The sequence below is a fragment of the Scleropages formosus genome, chromosome 2 (assembly GCF_900964775.1).
Source record: "Scleropages formosus chromosome 2, fSclFor1.1, whole genome shotgun sequence".
Taxonomy (NCBI): Eukaryota; Metazoa; Chordata; class Actinopteri; order Osteoglossiformes; family Osteoglossidae; genus Scleropages; species Scleropages formosus.
The window spans coordinates 7,250,809-7,271,789 of NC_041807.1; the positions used below are offsets into that span (position 1 = coordinate 7,250,809).

General features: G+C 49.3%; 1 protein-coding gene across 7 annotated transcripts in view; it reads left to right on the forward strand.

The window, feature by feature from the left end:
• The first annotated feature begins 4,516 nt into the window (after positions 1 to 4,516).
• Positions 4,517 to 20,981, forward strand: part of LOC108927230 (kinesin-like protein KIF21A) — a 38,275-nt gene continuing 21,810 nt past the window's right edge. For 5 of the 7 annotated variants that reach the window (XM_018740370.2, XM_018740372.2, XM_018740373.2 and 2 more), the window contains exons 1-6: positions 4,517 to 4,862; positions 17,881 to 18,103; positions 19,279 to 19,461; positions 19,931 to 20,080; positions 20,160 to 20,291; positions 20,391 to 20,561. In XM_018740370.2, coding sequence (XP_018595886.2) covers positions 4,819 to 4,862; positions 17,881 to 18,103; positions 19,279 to 19,461; positions 19,931 to 20,080; positions 20,160 to 20,291; positions 20,391 to 20,561 — 903 coding nt within the window. In that variant the 5' untranslated portion in view covers positions 4,517 to 4,818. The remainder of the gene's footprint in view (positions 4,863 to 17,880; positions 18,104 to 19,278; positions 19,462 to 19,930; positions 20,081 to 20,159; positions 20,292 to 20,390; positions 20,562 to 20,981) is intronic. The other 2 variants (XM_018740374.2, XM_018740376.2) reach the window with 1 other exon arrangement.

The window sequence follows — 20,981 nt, forward strand, 5'->3', positions numbered from 1 at the left end:
CTGAGTAGCTCATGCCTCATGCGTGTTCCACCAGCTAGGTGGCAGGCATGATCAATTAATTCAATTTTCAGCACAATTTGTTTTTCTTTTGTTAGAAATATTTCACACAGGATTGTGAAATATGGTTCTCTTGCCTTTTGCTGTATTTTTAACACCGTCAACAGTTTTCAGTTATATTTTAAACACGTCTGTAACCTGCATTTTCATCATTTGTTACCAGCTTCTTATCTCTGACTGACTACAAAATATGTGTTTTGGACAGTGATATGTCATCTTATTTTATGTGAATTCAAACTGGACCATTGATTTGTAAACACCACATGTAGATTTAAACAATATACATCAAGAGCAGCATCTACATTTTAAGTGAAGTTCTACTAGAGTTGTTTTTTTAGGTGTTTTTAAATGTGGCAAATTGCTCTGCAGAGGCAGACAGTGGAAACATCCCTGTATTCTGTTCTTCTGGCACCAGATTCACCTGCAGCTCAGCCAGCCGCTCTCCGTTCATTACGTTGCTGTGCAGAACGGTGCGGTGAGGTTATTGACAGCACAGCGGTGCTCAAGCCCATCCTGCTGCCGGCATGATTTCATGCCGTAAAGAATCAGTCGCATTTTTGCCTCGGTAATTGTGCCTCTATGTGTCAACGGGGAGTGGGGTTGTCCACTCCACACCGTGGGAAACAGTGACTATGTTCATCGTTACCCCTCCGCCCACCCCTCACACGCAAAGAATACAAAAATATCAATGACTGCAGTGTGATTTTAAAATGTTTTCTGGTCTTATTTCTCAGGCAGACTTCTGTAAAGGCTGATTCGAACCTTTTAATACGGTTATGAGTGAGAAATGGCTGCAGATGCTGAATATAAGAAGATACCTGTAAATAATGCTTGTGCATGGTGCTGCAGTGAATGGGGAAGGACATGGATGTGTATGAAACTGTGGTATTTAAACTGATCCCCTCAGGGGAGAGATTGTGGGTGGGGCATGCAGTTTTTTGCCTGGAAATGCAGAGAGATGTCACATCAATTAAAATGCTGCTGCATATTACAGCACTTGTGTCTATTAAGTGTCTCACACTTCTGTCTGAGCACATCATGAAAACACAGGTTGCTTTCACTCCACAGCATGCAACTTTTATAAGAAAATAAAATTATAAAAATAAATACTCAAGGGGGAGTCAGTGCATTGCAGTTCAATCACATTTGTGCACTATGGGATATTTTGAGTCAATTCACTGGAAACACATGTCTTTGGACTGTGGGAGGAAACCAAGATAAACATGGGGAAAACATGCAAACTACACAGTGTGAACCCCACTCATCACACTCAACACTCCGGTCACAGAGGAACGTTGCTGTGACAGTTGGTGGCAGAGTGGGAGAGGAAGTCTCTTAAGAGAGTTCATGGATCTGCAGAAAAAGATAAATTGCACAAAATGCATAAATTGTACTTTTGCTGAGATGTATGTTGCTTTGGACAAAAGCATCTGCTAAATGAATAAATGTAAATGTAAGGGAAGGAATGAGGTCTGATTGAGGAACTAGGGGATCTGAAGACTTCCCTGCTGAGAGTACATGTACACAGCAGCAACCCACATGCCAGAGATGCAGCCTTAACTCTGTGATAGTTATTGGCGTCCCCTTCCAACCCCAGCACCGCGAGAGGACAGAACAACATAGTACCATACATTCAACACAAGTCCAGAGGCTGCATAGCTTTGCAGCCTGACCCCAGGATGCTTCCATATGAGATAAGAGAAGGACTGAAAACTCCCCTTTGAGGAATGAGAGGATTGTGGGAACTTGGGGCTGGCCAGAGGATCAGCAGGCATAGGCATGCAGACTTGTGCCACTTTTATCTATCATAGCACTGGAGGCATACACAGCAATGGACAAATACTTGGCACACAATAACTATGAGATGAAGGAGGCGTTGCTATTGAGGTCTGATGTCTCACCAGAAACCATAAATTCAGACCTTCCCCAACACCACCAGGGTAGACATCAAAAGTGACATACGACAGACTAAAGGCCCTTTATCGGCATTAGCTAAGACTCGAGATCTGTATCAAGGACGAAATTGGTGAGACCATCATTCCAGAACAGCTGTTGCCTGCAGACATACCTGGGTGATGGACCATTCAACCGGTCATGGACTGGTGACTGAACCAGCAGATCAGTTCCACAATGACCACTGGGGGGTCTCAACACGGGCCAGCAGAACAGAGCACCCAGGTGAACCAGCCCAGCAAAGGAATGGTGGACAATGGGCATTCAGGTAATCAAGGGATCTTTGAGTCCCAGGGAGTTGAGAAAGGGGAGCAATAGGAAGTAATGCCTACTATGCTTTTACCGTCAACAGAGGGCACACAGATCATCTGTATGTCCAATGAAAAAGCCTAAACTATCTCAGTTTTGTTATGTTCCAAGACCACAACCTAAGACTGAGGATTGCTTATCCATAAACCAACCAGCTCTGTAAGTCAGTGTTGATGGTCTTCCACTTTTGGCTTTATTGAACTGTCTAACCTTGGCCAGAAGGTGGAAGCTGCATGATAGCTGCATAGGGCGGCATGGTGACACAGTGAGTAGCGCTACTGTCTCACAATGTCTAGGTGGTGCAAGAGGATGTGGGTTTGATCCCTGCTCAGTCTGTGTGTAGTTTTCATGTTCTCCCCATGTCTGTGTGGGTTTCTTCCCATAGTCCAAAGACATGCTGTTCAGGTTCCCCCATAGTATATGAGTGACAGAGAGTGTGTTCCACTGATGTACGGGTGAGTGACCCATTGTAGGATGTGTACAGTACTAACAGTGTAAGAAGATGTGAATAAGATGTGTGGGCTGGTAACACTACATAGAGTTCATTAGAAGTTGCTTTGGACAAAACTGTCTGCAAAATAGGGGGTGCGGTGGTGCAGTGGGTTGGACTGGGTCCTACTTTCCGGTGGGTCTGGGGTTCAAGTCCCACTTGGGGTGCCTTGTGATGGACTGGTGTCCCGTCCTGGGTGTGTCCCCTCCCCCTCCAGCCTTACGCCCTGTGTTGCCGGGTAGGCTCCGGTTCCCCGTGACCCCGTATGGGACAAGCGGTTTGGAAAATGTGTGTGTGTGTCTGCAAAATAAATAAATGTAAATGATAGACAGCTCTCAAGGGTCTGCCCCTGTCCTGATAGAATAATTGAGTAATTGAATGACAACCATCTGTGGACACTTAAGGGCCCATTAGAAGAACCTAAAGGCAGCTGGCCAGACTGACAGAGTGTCTGTGTGAGAGACCTAAAAACCCTGGGCCTGTTTTTGTTGTATTGGCAAAAACATTTTATATTAGCTCTTTGCTGTTCAGTGCCTTAATCCTGCCTTGTGGCCACAGTATATGAAATACTTATTTTATGTATTATGGCTGTATTTGAGGGTTGCTGGATAGCATCATTTCAAGTGAATGGATATCAGTATTGTTAAGCAGGGTTGTGACAAGGGTAAAAGTGATTTCAAAGTTTGGAATACATAGTTAGGCACACAGCTCTGATCTCAATTGTGGTGAGGACCCAGTGTTTTCATTTAGCATCTTTACCATACTTACATGACTATTTCCTGAGCTGACGGGTGAGCTTTGTAAGGGATACAATAGAACTATAGTACGTGGGGTACGGGGTGCTCTGGGTTTGGATGGGGCACGAAGGAGGCACAAGCAGTGTTCATAATGGATGTTTTATGAGAATAGCCGTACGCAAGGAAATAATGCTCTCAGAGCAAGAAGCCCCTTTTTGCAAGAACCTACGATTCCCAGCCTGCTTAACGCCTCCAGGCCTTTTTCACACGATGCTAAACGCAGCAACCACGTTAAATTCGCCGGAATTCCCCCCAGTGGTTGAACGCTTTATTAACAATTTACCGACAATCCAACTGAATTATTTACAAAAGGCGGGCTTCCCGCCCAAGCTCTAGGTAACGGGGGTCGTTACTGTACAGTACAGACAATCGCGGAAGGGTGCTGACACAAGGGGACGCTGTTTCCCAGTCATAGCCACTCCACGACACACTTGTTCAGGACATACAGGGTCAAAATTCGTGGAAAAAACATAGAAATCTCACACTCTGCGTGCTTTATGTATAAACCCGTGTTGGGTCTACAGCCTGTGAGAGATAAGGACAGAACAGTCTGGTCAACGGAAGGCAACAACGCACACCATGTCCTAAGGGAGGGTGTAAAACTAAGGGGGGTTAAAAGTGAAGTGTGTGTGTGTGTGTACGTGTGTGTGTATCTATGTATCTGTTTATTTGTCTGTGTGTCATTGACAGGATTGAATAAAACTGTGTTGTACTTTAACATTTGGGTCTGTTTACTCAAGACACGTGTAAAATAGACCAAATTCTACCATTTTTGTGTGAGGTGAATCAATAAGTTAAGACAAGTTTATTTTCGGTACCAAACTATTCTCTGAAAAAAATAAAAGGTATTTAAAGACATGACGCTCAAAAGCGGTGTCGCACGAGCCAAAGGTAGTGGGGGCGTGGCTTAGTGACGCATTGCGGCTCCACCAGCCGGCTGTAGGAGCGCGCGCAGATCGTCCTCCGCGCCCATGCTAGTCGCGCCCCGTGAGTCTGGAGGAGAGGGGCGCGCGCGTGTGCAGTGTTGCCAGCGCACGAGAAACGGGAGAGGAAAACCTGTGGCCTGTTTTTTTTTTTTTTTTCTTTTTTTTTGTTTGTTTGTTTATTTTAAATGGCTGAGAGCCGGCCGTGAGCTGGCGCTTTTGCTCTTCTTCCACTACTGGCCATCTTGCAGATTAAATAGTAAAAAGTGGTGTCGCGGAGGACGGAAGGATGTCGGGCGCGCAGGACGAGAGCTCGGTGCGCGTGGCTCTGAGGTGGGTCTCGGCGGATGATGCTCTCGCCTCGCCGTCTGTCGACAATCAATGGCTGTACCTGCTGCTGCGGCCATTTGTGGCCCAGGAGGATTGCCGGCTTGTTCGCCCGCAGCAGGCCCTGCGCTCCTCACTGCATCTCACCGCATTCACTTTTAAAATTAAAAATCGTTTCGGAGCTGCGCGTTTTTCTCGGTGGCGGCAGCACTTGTGTTGTTGTGTTGACTCATTGTTCCACACGTTGCGCGAATTACCGTGCTCTTGTTGTGCCGTTCTTCTCAGCTGCTGGGGCCCGACCCAGCGCAGCGAGTAATCCGCATGAATAATTTAAAAAAAAAAAAGAAAAATGCGTGCGTGTGTGTACCTGCTGTGCACAGCAGCCCCGGGGCGCGAGCACACTGGCGCAGCAGGAGGCGTCGGCGTGCAGGTGCGCGAGCTGCTGTCGCCGCCGTGTTAGCCGCGGACGGCGCATGATTTGGCTGACGTCATTGGTGGCCGTGCAGCGAGCGGATTCTGGGGAGGGGAGAGGAGAGGACAGTAGACAGTGTAGGGTAGAGCAGAGTACAGTAGCTCTTTGTGTCATTAACTGTTTAACGGATGGCGATGATGGACAGCTGATCGATGTAAGACTCTAAGGAGCTTCTGGCCTAGATGCGCGTCTCCGTGCGCGCTCTCGCTCCCCCCCCCCGTACAGTTGAATCAATGTGCTTTGTTGGCATGATGACAGGGCATACATTTGTACTGGCAAAGTCATAGTAATAATATCTCTTTATAATGCAAAATGACATCATCTGAAATTAAGCAGAAAACTAGTAGCAATAACAAGGGGTGGGGGTGGGGGGGCGGTGTTGCATTCAATCACTCCTCTACTGTAAGTGTGTCCTGTGGGGAAGGAACCAGGTCATTGTCTCCTGAGGGTCTGCAGACTGGGCTCACTGTTTATAAGAGGGGCAGTATTTCGACAGGTGTGTCTCTGTGTCTCTCTGTGCCGCTCTCTGACTGCTCGGGGGTGTGTTTGGATGCACCATGCTCCGTACAGTTCCGTCCTTGTGTCTTTGTTTCGGTATGACCGCGGACACAGATGTGCTTAGGCTGCACAGACGTGTTACGGCGCACATGCACGGTGGTATTATTGGACTGAGGAGTGTGTGTGTGTGCGCGCTTGCTAAATTAGTAGTGCCCCACCCTCACAGGAGTTCATAGCTGGCACAGGGCAGACCCACTCCTAAAGAGGGGAGACCCCCGCAGTGTGAAAAACCTGCCCAACACACCCTCAGGAACCTGACAAAGAGAGCAAGCCCTTGTCTAAATCGGGGGGGGGAGGCGTGTGTCTGTGTGCGCGTGCATGTGAGTGCGTTCAAATGCTGCCGCACAGTGTTGCTTTCGCTGACCTTTTACTGCCCGTTTTCGACACGGCAGTCGTACATTAACCGAAACGCGTGCGTGCCTCCGCATTCAACGCGCCCACAGAGCAGAATTCGCCGTCACTGGGGAGACTGACAGACATGTCTCTGTTTGCCCTTCAGCTCATTTGGGTGGTGTCCCACACACAACGTGTTTCTCCAAGTTCGCGTTTTTCCTGCTGCCGGAGCAAGGGTGTTTCAGCGGCTTGTCCCTGTGCTTGTCCCGCTCGTCAGGGGTTATGTTGTTTGCCCAGTAGAATCCGAAAGCCTCTTATCTACCGTGGCAGGAGTCCACGGTGAAGAGACATGTGGTCGGGCTCCTGTATGGCGTGTGTGTGCGTTATCCATTGAAGGTTGACCTGTAGAGGCTGGAAATGACCCCTAGCTAACCTGTGGTGCTCTCTGTGCTCGGTGCATTTCTCAACGGCGGTCGCTCCCCTGTGCCACAGACCTGCCAGTACGCTGTGGATATGCGCTCTTTGAATGGTGGCTTGTGTGACTGCCCGACATGGCTCTCAGGGGGCATCCTTTAGTTAGGCCCTTCTGTTTTGGTCATCTAATGGGTGCGAACGACATCCCAAGACTCGGGAGGGCAGCGCTCAGTTTCTGCTCTCCTTGATGAGTTCCGTACAGCCGTTTGCTGCGCGTTATGGACACGTTAACTGCATGCCATCTGCGTCCGTCAATTATTAAAACGCTGCCGTGGGATGGCGCGTTTGCCAGGTGACGCAGCCTCTGTCACCGTAGCACAGCATGGGTAGCGTGACTGTCGCTTGCGCTCGGGTAATGGCACGACGCCCAGCGGCTTTGCGTGTTGTAAGCACCGCTGCGTGGCTTTATGTGCTGTCTCCTGACCTTGGCTGTCCCCTGGCCCTACTGTGTGTGTGTGTGTGTGTGTGTGTGTGTGTGTGTGTGTATACATTACTGATAGTGCTGCTCAGGCCTGAAGTTCAGAATATGAGCGTCTGTGATTGCAGCAGACAAGTGTGAACTTTTTTCGTGCTCTTAATAAACCCCCGAAGCTCCTCCCCCCCTCCCTCAACGAGTTGCCGTTTCCCGTGATCTGCAGCACGTTTAGAGGGAGCGGAGGAAAATCAGCCTCGGTTCCACTTTGTAGCTTCGCTTAAATTATTTTAGCTTCAGCGATAATGAGATAATTTCAGGGAAGCTTGAAGTAATTCTCAGTGCTTAGTCGCCGAAAAGGGGAGGACAAAGAGGTGTTGGGGGCGGCGTTGCGGCCTGTGGACACGGTGCGGTCATGTGAGACCGGAAGAACAATGGTGTTCCTGGAACAAAGCTTCTTCGCTGCCCTCGTGTCTCGGCAGACTTTGACCCGGATTGCTGTTTGCGGATGGCTGGAGCCCCCCCTTCCCGTTAGCCGTGCACGCAGAAGCGGCCGGCAGGGTTTTCGCACAGTAATGGGGAGGAGTTCCCGCACGACGTAGAGTGATGGTCATTTTTCATTTACAACCTGTGTTGTACGTTTTTTTGTTTCCCCCCTCCGCGTTAGTTGTTTGTGCTCCCAGGAAATCCAAAGATGTTGGTGTTTCTTGAACTTTCAACTCCAGGAAGTGCCCTGAATTAAAGAAAGTGAGGGAAAGCACGGCCCGGCAGCAGGCGAGTGCCAGAAGCACAGGTTATTTTGCTCAAGATGGAGGGTGTACAGAAATAAAACCAGCTGCAGACTGTATTTTTGTCTGAGTGAGTGAGTATGCATGCATGCACAGCTTTGCCCTGCTGTGTGCAATAAGACCCCGAAACCCCAGGGCAGTGGTTCCTGTCACGTCTGCTCGCGTGTGGAAGCCGTCGGTTGTACGGCCCATCGCTCCACCGTGTGTGTGTGTTTATGGGATTAAGGCACAGAATGGAAAGTATCCTGCTGTGCTCGAGCTCTGCTTAGAAACTAGAGGCTCCGTGCAGAACAAATTGCTGGTAATTATATGGCTGCTTTCTGCTGCAGCCTGCACCGCACCCCTGTCTTTATGCCCTGCATTGCCCCTCTCATTTGAAATACTGTGAGTGGAAAGTGACTCAATTTACTAACACCTTGCTGGACATTTGCTCTTGCTGAGCATTACGATGTGTTGCGTGGCTGCCTTCTCAAAGGTTCCTGACAATGGGGGAACGTCCGACCGGGCTTCCTTCCAGGCGGCCCAGCTGGCGACTAATCCGTGTCGGAGCACCTAAGGTCATGAAGTCTGTCGGTCAGAGCTCCCGAGTGGAAAAGCCACACCACTCCTGTGTTTCCTCGACAGCGATGCAAATCAGTGTGAAGTTGATTGTCAAACACCGCGGGTCACCTTGGACAATGGTGCTAAGTAAAAGGTAAAACAAAGCCTTGACATGTTCTTTTGTAACATAAAGGTGTCTTCATAACATCAGATTGTTTGGTTGCCTGTGATGACTTTGAACTGTGAACCGTTTCTTTTTGGGTTCATCTTTGTCGCCTGAGTTGCTTTCCGGAACATTTCAAGCCTGGGCGCCTGCGTCCTAGCGAGTCTTCATTGTTGCCACATGCCATAACTTCTTCTGTTTCTGGGCCTTTTCCCCCACAGTTCTGTTTGTACTCTTTTTCATTCTGCGTATGGCACCATTTGAACCGGCGCCTTGTAACGCTTGAGAAGAGGGTACTGTCTGAAAAGGAGTGACGTGTTGCTGCTGAGCGAAGAGCTTCCAACCATGGAGACTCTCCTTGGCTTTGGGTAATTTGTACCCATGTTTTCCCTGTGATGTAGCACATGTCTGTACCCGTGCGCTTAATACCGGCTGTTAGTACCCCTTGATCCCTCTTTCGGGCTCTACAAATGGCTTTTCAAATAATTTTTTTGTTTTCCCATTGCAGTGGAAGAGAACTACTCAGCTTTGGTCACATGGGCAGAACAACACAAGACCCTACCGATTGGGCTGAGGGGGGGGACTTTTCTGTACTGTCCTGAAATGCAAACATGACCATGGATACAGTAAAATGAGTTTTGCACATTTGCTTGGGTGTTGTGGTTCGGATCTAGGGCTGTGGATAGTAACTGACAGAGGAGAGCTGTCTACTGTATGAATGGACTCATCGAGAACATGTGCCTACGTGTGTACACGTACACCCACGCTGTCTGAAACCGCTTGTCCTGTACGGGGTCGCGGGGAGCCGGAGCCTAACCTGGCAACACAGGGTGCAAGGCTGGAGGGGGAGGGGACACACCCAGGACGGGACACCAGTCCATCACAAGGCACCCCAAGCGGGACTCGAACCCCAGACCCACTGGAGAGCGGGACCCGGTCAAACCTGCTGCGGCCATTGCACCCCCCCTCTGCATGTGTACAGTACTTTATTAGTACCTTTGTTTAAAGGTCTCATGTAGATGTATAACAGTACCAGTTAAACTCTTTATGAATCCTCTCTCTCTATGTTGTAGTTCTTGCAGCTTGATGATGCATCATTTGCTTTTGGAGAACCTCCCCCATGCAAGTTCTGGAGAGCTCTATGGTCCGCGTGGAGCTTTTATTAGAGCTTTTGGGGGGGGGCATTTCTGGTGTGTGTGCCTGGGTGGTTTGCGAAGGGCTGCTTTGGTGGTGGTTATGCATCCAAATGCTGAGCGGTTTTTCACACTACGGAAACAGTCCGTCGGTGGGACGGTTGGCACGTGAGAGCGCCATATGTCACGGTGAGCGGGAGCGCCAGCCGGAGTGACGCGTCTGCGCAACTGTAGAGGGAAATGTGCATACACGTATCCATTAACGGTGGTGATACAGAAGGAGCGTGATGAGCAAACGCAGCTGTCATGTTCTGCACATCAGGCACGGGCACCAGGGCGCCTCATTGTGGAAGCGGTCCGACAGCTCCGCACCTTCTCTGCTACGGAGGCGTCACTCCCATCCCCCGTCAGATGTTTAATGTTTAAACTTCAGTTAAGTGACCTACTAATCTGCCTTCAGTTTGAGCACATTTGCAAATCCAGATCTCTTTGCTGTGGCCAAAATGTATTCTGCGAGCCCAGTTTTCCAGTGCTCTTGGGTTTCTTCAGTGTTCTGGTGCGGTGACCCAGTTGGTCCTGTTGTAGGGAAAACACATTTGAGATTGTTTCATATTGATTGCATTTCATGTGATATTTCATTGCTGTGTAAATGGGGTAAAGTTGAGTAGCGCAGGGCTGATTAGGAAATGGTACAAAATCCCCTCCTTGCTCCCTGATTAAGAAAGCTGCTCTCTGTGCGTGCGTGCGTGCGTGCGTGCGTGCGTGCGTGCGTGCGTGCGTGCGTGCGTGCGTGCGTGCGTGCGTGCGCGCGCGCTAGCACTGAACTCGCCATCTGCACTGGGTCTCTGCCGACGCAGCGTGTTCTCTGTGCTCTGGCTCGGCACGCCCCAGACAGCCCCAGCTTCCTGTTGGCCATTGCTCATTATACAGGATACCCTAGTAGGCCAACAGGACTCCACACTCTGGTGTTTTTTTTTTAAATCCCATGAGTGACATTTTGCAAGCTGCTGTCCCCGGCCAAAGGGCCAGACCTGTCAGGGCCAACGCCCGGAAGCAGACCGTGGTGGTGATGTACTGTTTGTGTACAGCCTTGGCTTCCTGCCTGCAAAGAAACAGATATTTAAAAACTTAGTGATCTTCACAAACAATAGAATAATGATGTGGTGATGCGGTACCTTTCACACCATTGCACCACTTTATCTCTCAGTGAGCATTATAAACTAAGTGATGGACTGTCAGTTGGGCATCCCACATCATGTGCTCTTTGAAGTTCTTTGTTCATTGACCTACAGTTCAGTTTGTTTTTCCTTCTGCCTCATTCATCCTCTCGGTTGTTGTTTTTTCTTCTTCTCCATGCAGTCTTTTGCAGGGTTGTGAAAGATGTAGATGCAGATAAAGATCGTCACACACGCTTGCCTTTTTGTTGCCAGCTGGGTGCTCTGTGCCCTTTGTTGGCCAAGCGATGTCATCTCAGGGTGCTCTGGGATGTGCGGCAGCTCTGACTGTTACAGGCCCTCTCCACCCGAAGTGTGCCGAACTGTGCGCGTGCAGCTCGGGGCCTGGCTCGGGTTCAACAAGTGCCACGGAAAGCGCACGTGTCCGCTTAGCAGAACTCTGAAGCGACTTTGTCTCACTGGGCTTCTCTTCCTCATTACAAAAATGATTGTTATTTTAAATGTGCTTTGCCTGTGTATAGTATATGAAAGTGCTCAGAATGTCTGTAACTGGTTCTGCGTGCTTCCTCTGAAACAACCTTGGAGCAAACAGGACCTTATCTCATAATTCCAATTCAGGGTAATGGCTCTTGCAGCGATGCTGGTTTTTCCATGTTGGGTGTGTCTTTGTTCCTGCGCCATTGCCCAATGTGTGCCCTGGATGCTCGGTGCCTCTTTCCTGGAGCTTTGTGGAGATGAACATCATGAACCATCACCCTGGGGTGGAGAGCTGGCAGTCAGGCTCTGCGAGGGGGGGGGGAGCCCATCTCTGCCTGTGCTTGCTCTGTAGGCTGCAGAGTATCCCTGTCTAAGTGCTGGTGCTCTCCACTGACCCCTTCACACCACAGCTAGGAAAATGTGTAAGGTGTTAGTGCTTTTGACACAGTTTGTACTTGTTGCGATATTGCTGCGACACACTTATGGAGAAATACCTGGTCACAGCATCATATTATTGTGTGTTGACTTATGCCTGTTTGTCTCGTTTTTCCCTCACGACTTCACAAGTGACATTGTGCAGGCGGAAGGTTTGCCGCCGGGCTAAATGATGCAGGTTCAAAACTAACATCTGTGACGTCCGTTATCCTTCTGCGTCAGTCACACTGTGCTAACCGGCACATCATCCTTGTAGGACCTGTACACGAAGGCTGTTTGGCATCTTTACCAAAAGGCAGATTAGACTCTGCATCAGTCGTGTTCTAGGCCTCCCTGGAAACTTGGAAAGTTGCTGTTGGTAGTTACCATGAAAGGAGGTCCAGTCAAGCTCTGTCCCCTCTGTGGTCTATAGTACGAAGTTGACAGTTTCACTCGTGGCAAGAGGGAGTCTTTTGCTGTCACTAAGAGATTTGCCATTGTGTTATGAGCGCATGTTGCGCTTGAAGGGTAGCGGTCCATAGCATACGCATCATGCAGGATATGGAAACTCGGGTGAAGCCCAGATGTCCATTAAAAGAAGAATGGGGTCATTAGAGAGCAGTTCCAGGTACATTGTGCAAGTTGCAATGCCTTACATTAACACTTACTCATTTCAAATACTTTTCTCCAAAGCAGCTTGCATTGTTGTTGCAACTATCTACCCAGTTGAGTAATTTTACTGGAGCAATTTTAGGTAAGGACCTTGCTCAAGGGTACTACAATTGGAGATGGAATTTTAACCTGTGCCCTTTGGGTTCAAAGGCAGCAGCTTTAACCGTTTCACTACGAGCTGTCCCACGACATCAGAGCCCAAACCGAAAACCTTGAGGCGTTTGATTTTGGAGGTGTGTAGCAGGTTGGCTGGGGAGTAGCGACTGATCAGGTCTTGAAGATATTGACGAGCAGATCTGTTGATGGTTTTGTAGGTTATAACCGGAGTCTTGAATCTGTTACAGGCAGCTACAGGAAGCCAGTGGAGAGAGGCGAGGAGGGGAGATGCATGGGAACACTTTGGTAGGTCAAACACAACTAGTACCTCAGTATTCTTTATCTGCTGGACAGATTTGATGGCAAAGATTGGAAAACCAGACAGGAGAGAGTTGCAGTAGTTCAGGTGATGTATCCCCAAGGCCTGGACCAGAAGCTGTGGAGTTTGCTGTGAGATGGCAGTGGATCTTGAAGATGTTATGCAGGTAGATGTATTTGTAGACCAAGTTGTGGCTTCAGTAAGCCACGTAATTAGCCGATGAGACGGTAAGTGAAATGAGTTGTCCACTTTAACAGAGCATCCTCGACAGAAAGATGGACCAGCTGGGGAGTGAAGGATCTCTTTTTTGGAGAGGCTGAGTTGTAGTTGGTGATTGGACATCTAGCCAGAGATGTCTGAGATGCAGGTGGTGATGAGTGAGGAAATGTTTATCTCCAGGGAAAAAGGAGAGGAAGAGCTGGGTATCGTTGGGACAGCAGTGATAGGAGAATCAGTGGGAGTTGATGAGGGCTGAGGGAAGAGGTGTACATTGAGAAGAGCAGGAGACCCAGTACTGAGCCAAAGCGTTATGAGTCATTAATGCTCATTCACCAGGTAGCTGTAACACTTGTCTTAGTTGGAAGTAAATTCGCTCATATTTCTCCATTTAAAATTGCCTTGTTTTCAATGAGATACATGATAACCTTTCCTCTGCTGCTGGGAGAAGGTCTTACTGTGTTGTTTTTCTTGTTTTGTCCAACTTATGAGAGGCTTCATTTGTCACCTTATTCTGTCAACAAAGTGCACTGCAAGTGTTCACATCCTGCTTGCTTTTGCTCTCCGTGCAGTGCCTCCTCTTCCATTTGCCTAGAGCGGTGGTTAGGCTCGGAGTGACCTTGAACCTAGCCCTTCCACCTCGGTAGACCCTCCATTTGGGCCTCGTTCATCCTCGGAGGTGCACAGTAAAATGTCTCCTGTGGTTTACGTGCAAGAAAGAGAAACTTTCAGCATTTTCTTTTTTCAAGTTAAATAAAAAAGCACCACATTGGCATCCAAAAGACCCAAAGGCCTCAATGTTGCTAGGGTGGTCAACCCTGCTGCTGGAACTCAGGGCTGATGTGAGTGAAACCCTCCCAGGTTCTCTCTCCTCACAAAGACAGTGGTAAAACTTTAGGAAATTCCCAAGTTCAGCAGCACTATAGCAGGCCATCAGCGAGGACATTCAGAAGGCATGCGAGCAATGCTCTGATGCTCTTACCTTTTAAAGGTAGCAAAAGGTACATTCTTCCGTGTGGAGAGAGACCCTGTAATTGCTGGATGTTTAGTAGCCGGATGCAGCCCGGTTTCACGGGAGGCACTGATGCTTTTGCGTGGTGTCCACCAATGGGATTTGTCTTCTTTTGAGCGAGTCGCATGGTGGAGCAGGAGAGAGGCAGATCCCATAAAACTCGAGCATCTGCCAGACCCCGCATCCCTGGAGGTGGGCGCATTGTTCCTTCAGACCAAGCTGAATGGGGCTGCACGCTCAGCCCTCAGGGTACTGTGTTGCTCTGCCGTTCTTGTAAAGGACACTTTGTCCACAGGGAAGCAGCTCTGACCCAAACAGGTCTCTTTTTACAGGTTAGCAGAACAGTACTGGGCCATAGTGACACAGAGACAGGAATGAGAAATTGTACATAGTTTGCTCCAACGGAACAGGCTGACATGGCATCTCAGAGTGCCTGGGTGGTGTGGTTGGACCTTGGTTTGATCCCTGCTCAGTTTATGTGGAGTTTGCATGTTCCTTGTGTGTTGGTTCTCTCCCACAATCAAAGACACATTTAATGTGAACTGGTGACTTTAAACTGCCTGTTGCATCTGTGTGTATTATATTCCAGAGATGTCAGTCACTGCAGGTTGTGTACCCTTATGTCTTTAACACTTTTGGTCATCTTGGGTAAAGGTTTCAGATAAATATGACATAAAAAATCACTGTTTGCCACTTTGGAGAAAAATGACTGATAAATTAATATCTTGTACCCCTCAGCCATCGAGGTGTGTGTGTGTGTGCGCGCGCGAAATCCAAAATTGGTCCTCGTGAACATAAACAGAATTTCAAAGTTACAATCATGTACCAAATGATCTCCAGACTTTGTGAAATCTGCCTGAATTGTCTTGCCCCACAAATGTTAAGGGAGTGTTAGTGTCGTTGTGATCAAATGAAGCGAAAGAAGGTGTTGAGTAAAAGCGTCCTACTGCACAGGCCGACCCCTGCAGGCATCTGCATGCTGTGGGAGTCTCCTTCTTTTGGCATAACATAGCAGCTAATGATTTTGAGTATGCGTGTGTGCGCTGTAGGGACGGCATTAAATGCAACACACAGGTTCTGCCAGTGGGCCCAAGTCCAGATCCTCACTCCTGCTGTAGTGCCCTCGAGCAAGTTGCTGACTCAATCGAAACAGTAAAGCGGCCACCCTTCAGGCTGCCAGTGAAATGTTTGGCTGGGAACATTTCCTGCTAGGAAACTTCTCCTGCTTCAGAAACTGCCAGGTATACTTACTTCCTGTTTTGGGCGTTGGTATCAGACGGGAATGTTAGCAGCGATAACCTGATGGTTATAATATCTGCCGTGTGTGTTCTACTGTAATGGGTAAGGTCACGTGTACACGTGACCCTGGTTGTCTTGGGCCGCCACTCAGCTTTCAGTGGTCCAGCCCCCGATCGCACTAGTTGGGCAGGTGACGCCTTCTCTGGGATCTCCACTTGGCTTAGTGTGTGCTGGGGCTGCAGCGGCAAGCTTGTTGGGCTCACATTGTGCTGCGGCGCCCCTGCCCCCCTGTCGGCTCCGATACCTTCAATGGCGGATGGGTTTGTGCAAGAGTTTGGAGTCCTGCCGTAGCAGCGGCCTCAGGCAAAGGTGTCGGCAAAGTAAAGAATGATGATATGAATAGGAAATCTGGTGAAATGCAACGTGTGAGAAAGATGCACAGCTTTGAGTTGTTTTTCGAGTCGCCTGTGAGGAGCCCGTGGAATGAATGGAGTCCATCCTTAGTTTGGGAGGAGCTGCCAGGCTCGAGGGCCTTTGCACGTGTAGGACACCATGCTCCTCCTCTTCTAGCCTCACATTACATTTACGTTTATTTATTTAGCTGATGCTTTTCTCGAGAGTGACCTACAATGTTAAGCTACTTAGTTATTTACCTGTTTGTACAACCGGGTAATTTTACTGGAACAGTTCTAGGGTGCACCTAAGTAACTTGCTCAAGGATACTGCAGTCGGAGGGAAGATTCAAACCTGCAGCCTTTGGGTCCAGAGGCAGAAGTTCTAACCACTATACTACAACCTGTCCTCGTTGTTCCTCTCAACTGCTGCACCTACGTGGCGTCATGTCAGAGTAGCACCGATGAACACCTTATTGTGTCCATCTTGCACCTGTATGGTGCAGTCTGCTGTGTGCTCACGACACCGCTGTTAGTGCTTGCGTTGCACATTTTTTTGGCAGCACGAACTCTGCAGCGTTTGGGGAAAACTGGCTGGAGGGGATTAATGCGGCTTTTCTCAATAAATCCTCCCACCTATCAACTTGTGGGGTGTTGCCGGGAATTTACGGCATGCATGTTTCACTGGAGTGTGCCGTGCCTGGTGTTACTCCTAGTCCTTATTACAGAACGTGACTGAGAAGTGAACAAAATGTAAAGTTTATCTGGGTTGTGTAATCAAAGTACCATCGATGTGGTGTTATCTGGTTGCATTCTGAGCTGAATAAGCAATGATGGATGTGTGGTAGGCCTGATCGTTGTTTTAAATAGCCGTGCCTCCCGTGGGGTGTCCACCTCTGGTCCTGTCCTGTCCTATCCTGTCCTTCCATCGCTCTCTGCCCTCCTCTGATCTTTTCTGAGAGTCTGATGTCAGTAGGACACAAAAGCCATTCTGTGCTCTGCACTCCTTTGTCCAGGTCCACAATGCTGCCCTTATATCATCAGCTGTGGGCCCTGCGCTGTCAGGTGATTAACGGTCTGTCCCTTAACGACTGGACGGATGGATGGATGGCTGGGGCACGGTGTGCGAGAAGAGAGCGCAGTTTTCCGAGGGAGGTGAATAGGGGTCAGGATGTGGCCAGTCAGTGTGTCATGAAAAAATAAGCTGGTGAAACATTGGCAGTTGCTGTTGGACTTGTAGTTTTCCACTGCCCCCCCCCACCGCCACTGCCTTTCCCTCTCATCGGCCAGTGTTGCAAACGGTCTCTGTTAGGCACCATGGAACGACTGAGTGCACAGTCACGCACGCATGAATACAAACACGGATGCACACACGCGCAGCTTGGACCGGATTCCTTGGGAGACGTCTAGCCCCCATGTTTAGGGTACGAGGCATGATCAGAGATTGACTTTTCCACTGAGACTTTTTTCTAAAAGGTCCCACTGCCTTCTGACTGAGGGAGTCGCGTAGCTCAGTGGTTAGAGCCGTTGTCTTGCAGTTGAAGCACCAGGGTTTGAACCTTTCACCAAGGCATTTACCTTGAATTAAGGCTTAAATATATTTATAAATAGGGCAATCATTAACACACACTGTATGTCACTTTAAAGCAAAGTGACAGCCAAATGAATGAATAGCGGTAATAATAATAACTGGACTGCTGTGTGAAATACTGGATGTGTTAAAGCGCATTGTTGCTGAAACTGTTTTATGGGCAGGAAATCTTCAGAAGGCAGAACACTGTTTGTAATCTGCGGCTATTTTCCTCGTGAAGCTGTGTCGGTTGTGAAAGACTCACTGGGGTGCAACGGTGTTATCCTGAGGCGGAGGTGGAGGAGCCTGGGAGATGAAGCTGTCTTTGAGGTGTGGCCGCTCTGGCAGGAGGCACGCACTGCACTGCACTGCGTTCGCCCCTCTTTTCGCTGGAGGCTTTGCCAGAGCAGTAGATGGCTTCCTACCTGCACAAAACACACCTGCGTTAAGTGAAGGTGTAGACATATTTTGAAATATAAGGTCATGCCGTATCGCTTGTGATTGGACAAAGCAAATTGCTCCTGTTCTGTTTTTTGCCTCCTTCCCTCGTTCACCCTCTCTCTGCCAAGGATCCGACCCCAGCTCGCCAGAGAAAAGATTGAAGGATGTCACATCTGCACTTTCGTGACGCCTGCCGAGCCCCAAGTGGTACTGGGGAAGGACAAGGCCTTCACTTACGACTACGTGTTTGACATGGACACGAAACAGGAGACCATCTATGCCAACTGCACTGAGAAGCTCATCGAGGGCTGCTTCGAGGGCTACAACGCCACCATCTTCGCCTACGGACAGGTGAGCGTCGTGTCGGCCCCTCTTCCATTTCCTGCCGTTGGACTGTTGACCGTTCCTGGCAGCTGGAAAGGGATGGTGGCGGTAGAGCTCCTCTGCGAGCGTCACATGAGCCTCTCGCCTCATTGCGCTCTTAAAACTGCAAGCTTCTGCATCTACAAACTTATCGTTGCAAGACAGTTTGCAAACCCTCTGGAATTAGCTGGATTTCTGCATTAATTACTCATAAAATGTGCACTGCTCTACCGGTAAGTGGCAATAACAGACCAACGCAATGTGCCTGAGCTAGTAACTTTTCTGGTCAATAATGAATACTTAAACATTTGCTTCCCAGGCTTTAAGAAGTAACTCTACACATGATTGTCTTTGAACCCATAATACAGGAAAACTGAATAAATATTAATGTCTGTGATCCTTTGCCAGATGTTATGGGAATTTGTCAAAGTAACACACAAACACATTCTAGTGTTCAGGCTGGAATTTCAGGTGATTTCTGTTAAGCTCCGTACATTTGGCTGCTGCTTTGGTGCTTCTCTTTCCCTCTTGTCTTCTGTCTCTTCTCCTCCTCCTCTCCTCCATCTCTGCTGCTGCTGCTCTCCCTTTTTTTGTACAGGATGCCAGTTCAGGCTATGAAAGCGTCAGTGTGTGAATTTGGGCACAGTGTCACATTTTTCTGCCAGTTGCCATGACAACAGAGTCCCCCAGCTGGACTCACGTTTCCATGGAGCTCTTCCAGGAGCTCACTGAAACCAAACTGAAAGGGCAGTCATTCAGCAACGTTTTGCATGCGTTACACTCGATTTGAGTGTATCCTGCAATGACTTCTTACCTAGATTTCTGTGGCTCCGCGATGTACCGCCATCGTGAATGTTGCCTTGTTCCAGTGGCGCAGCCCGCTACTCTGCCCTGGTTCAGTGGGCTTCACAGCTCCGCAGATGAAATCGTTCCAGAGGCAGTCGCACATTCTTACCCTCTTTCTGGTGCCTGCTCGTGCTACTGTTCTGCTCTGGCCAGGCCCACATTTCTGGTGTGATGTGTGTCAGCACCTTACGTAGCACATTTTTCAGGAGGGCATGGACAAGTGGCATTTTAATAGAGATGGGGCTCAAAACGGTGGTGTGCTTAATGTGCGCAACCTGACTTGCCCCACCTTCTCTCCTGCTTTCCCCGCTCCCCAGACAGGCTCGGGGAAGACTTACACTATGGGCACTGGCTTTGACGTGAGCATCGAGGAAGAAGAGCTAGGCATTATTCCCCGGGCCGTTGGCCACCTCTTCAAAGGCATGGAGGAGCGTCGAGCGGCCGCCAGAGAGCAGGGCCACCCTGTCCCAGAGTTCAAGATCAGTGCTCAGTTCCTTGAGGTATGGGGGAGGGGTGTGTCAGGGAGGATTCCGGAACCTCACCGATTTGGTTAGGGCCCGAAGGGTGTCCCACACCGAACCCCCGACAAGTGTGACCGCAGCTGTTGGCTCGCACAGGAGGGCACCACCAGATTCCATGCGGACAGTTGTTGTGGATCGTAGAAATAACTTGGGATTTCACAGCTAAGCTGATGCAAGACGTGGAGTGCAGTCACACTGTGGCACCAGGAAAGAGCCACAAAGCTTCTCCACACTGCTGTGTTTGTCCTTCCACCTTGGAAATGTCAACTATTCATACAAAATTTAGGCAAATGCTATTAGTGAGCTTCATAAATCTGGCTCATAACTCAAATTATTTCAAGTAGTGGCTGTTATTGTTCAGTGTGACTGTGTGTTTTTCTCACGCACCAATTCAGAAGTCTCGCACTGCGTGTAAACCTGTGCTTCGATGCAATCTCGACTCCTACAGCTCTACAATGAGGAGGTGCTGGACCTGTTTGACTCCACGCGTGACATAGAGGGCAGGAAGCAGAAATCCAACATTAAAATCCACGAGGATGCTAATGGAGGAATCTACACCATGGGAGTCACCACACGGACGGTGACCTCCGAAGCAGAAGTCAGTGTGTGCGTGCGTGCGTGTGTGTGCATGCATGTCTCTGCGTGCTCTTGTGTGACACCCCTGCTGTCCTCCGCAGATGATGCAGTGCCTGAAGCTGGGTGCACTCTCCCGCACCACAGCCAGCACTCAGATGAATGTTCAAAGCTCTCGCTCACATGCCATCTTCACCATCCACCTGTGCCAAGTGCGGGTCTGCACACCAGATCCTGTAAGTGTTCCCCTCCCATCCTGCAGCAACAAAGAAGCCCTCAACCTCCTCGTGCAGCGAAAGTAACCTCAGGTCTTCTTCCTCTTCTCGGCTGTGCAGCCCGACATGGAGACGGACAACAGGATGGCTGATGGCTCCTCAGACATGAACGAGTTTGAGACGCTCACGGCCAAGTTCCACTTTGTCGACCTGGCCGGCTCTGAGAGGCTCAAGAGAACGGGTGCGACGGGCGACCGCGCCAAAGAAGGCATCTCCATCAATTGCGGCCTGGTGAGACTGCCCGGAGTTGAGTTGAAGTGGCTGCACTAGGCACACGGATATTCTGGGTTTTAAAAAAAAAAAAAAAAAAAATCTGCTGGCTCGAGGAATCCGGTGCCGGGAGGGGGGACGTTACCCAACGTAAAGGGCGTCGTTCTTCGCTGCGCTCTAATAACCACCTGCTGTCGAGAGCAGGGGCTGCAGACACCACTCACAGCTACACCCTGGGCAGCACATAGCACAGGGTTTACAGCTGTCGAGGTCCCTGGTTCGAATGTCACTCCTGCTGTAGCACTTTGGAATCTCTTTAGACAGAGTGTCAGCTGAATAACTGATGATGCTCAGACCACCACCACCTCATTGTTTCTGGAAGGTTCTGGATAATAAGCTCTCATTTGTTTTTATCCATTTATCAGATGCTTTTCTCCAAAA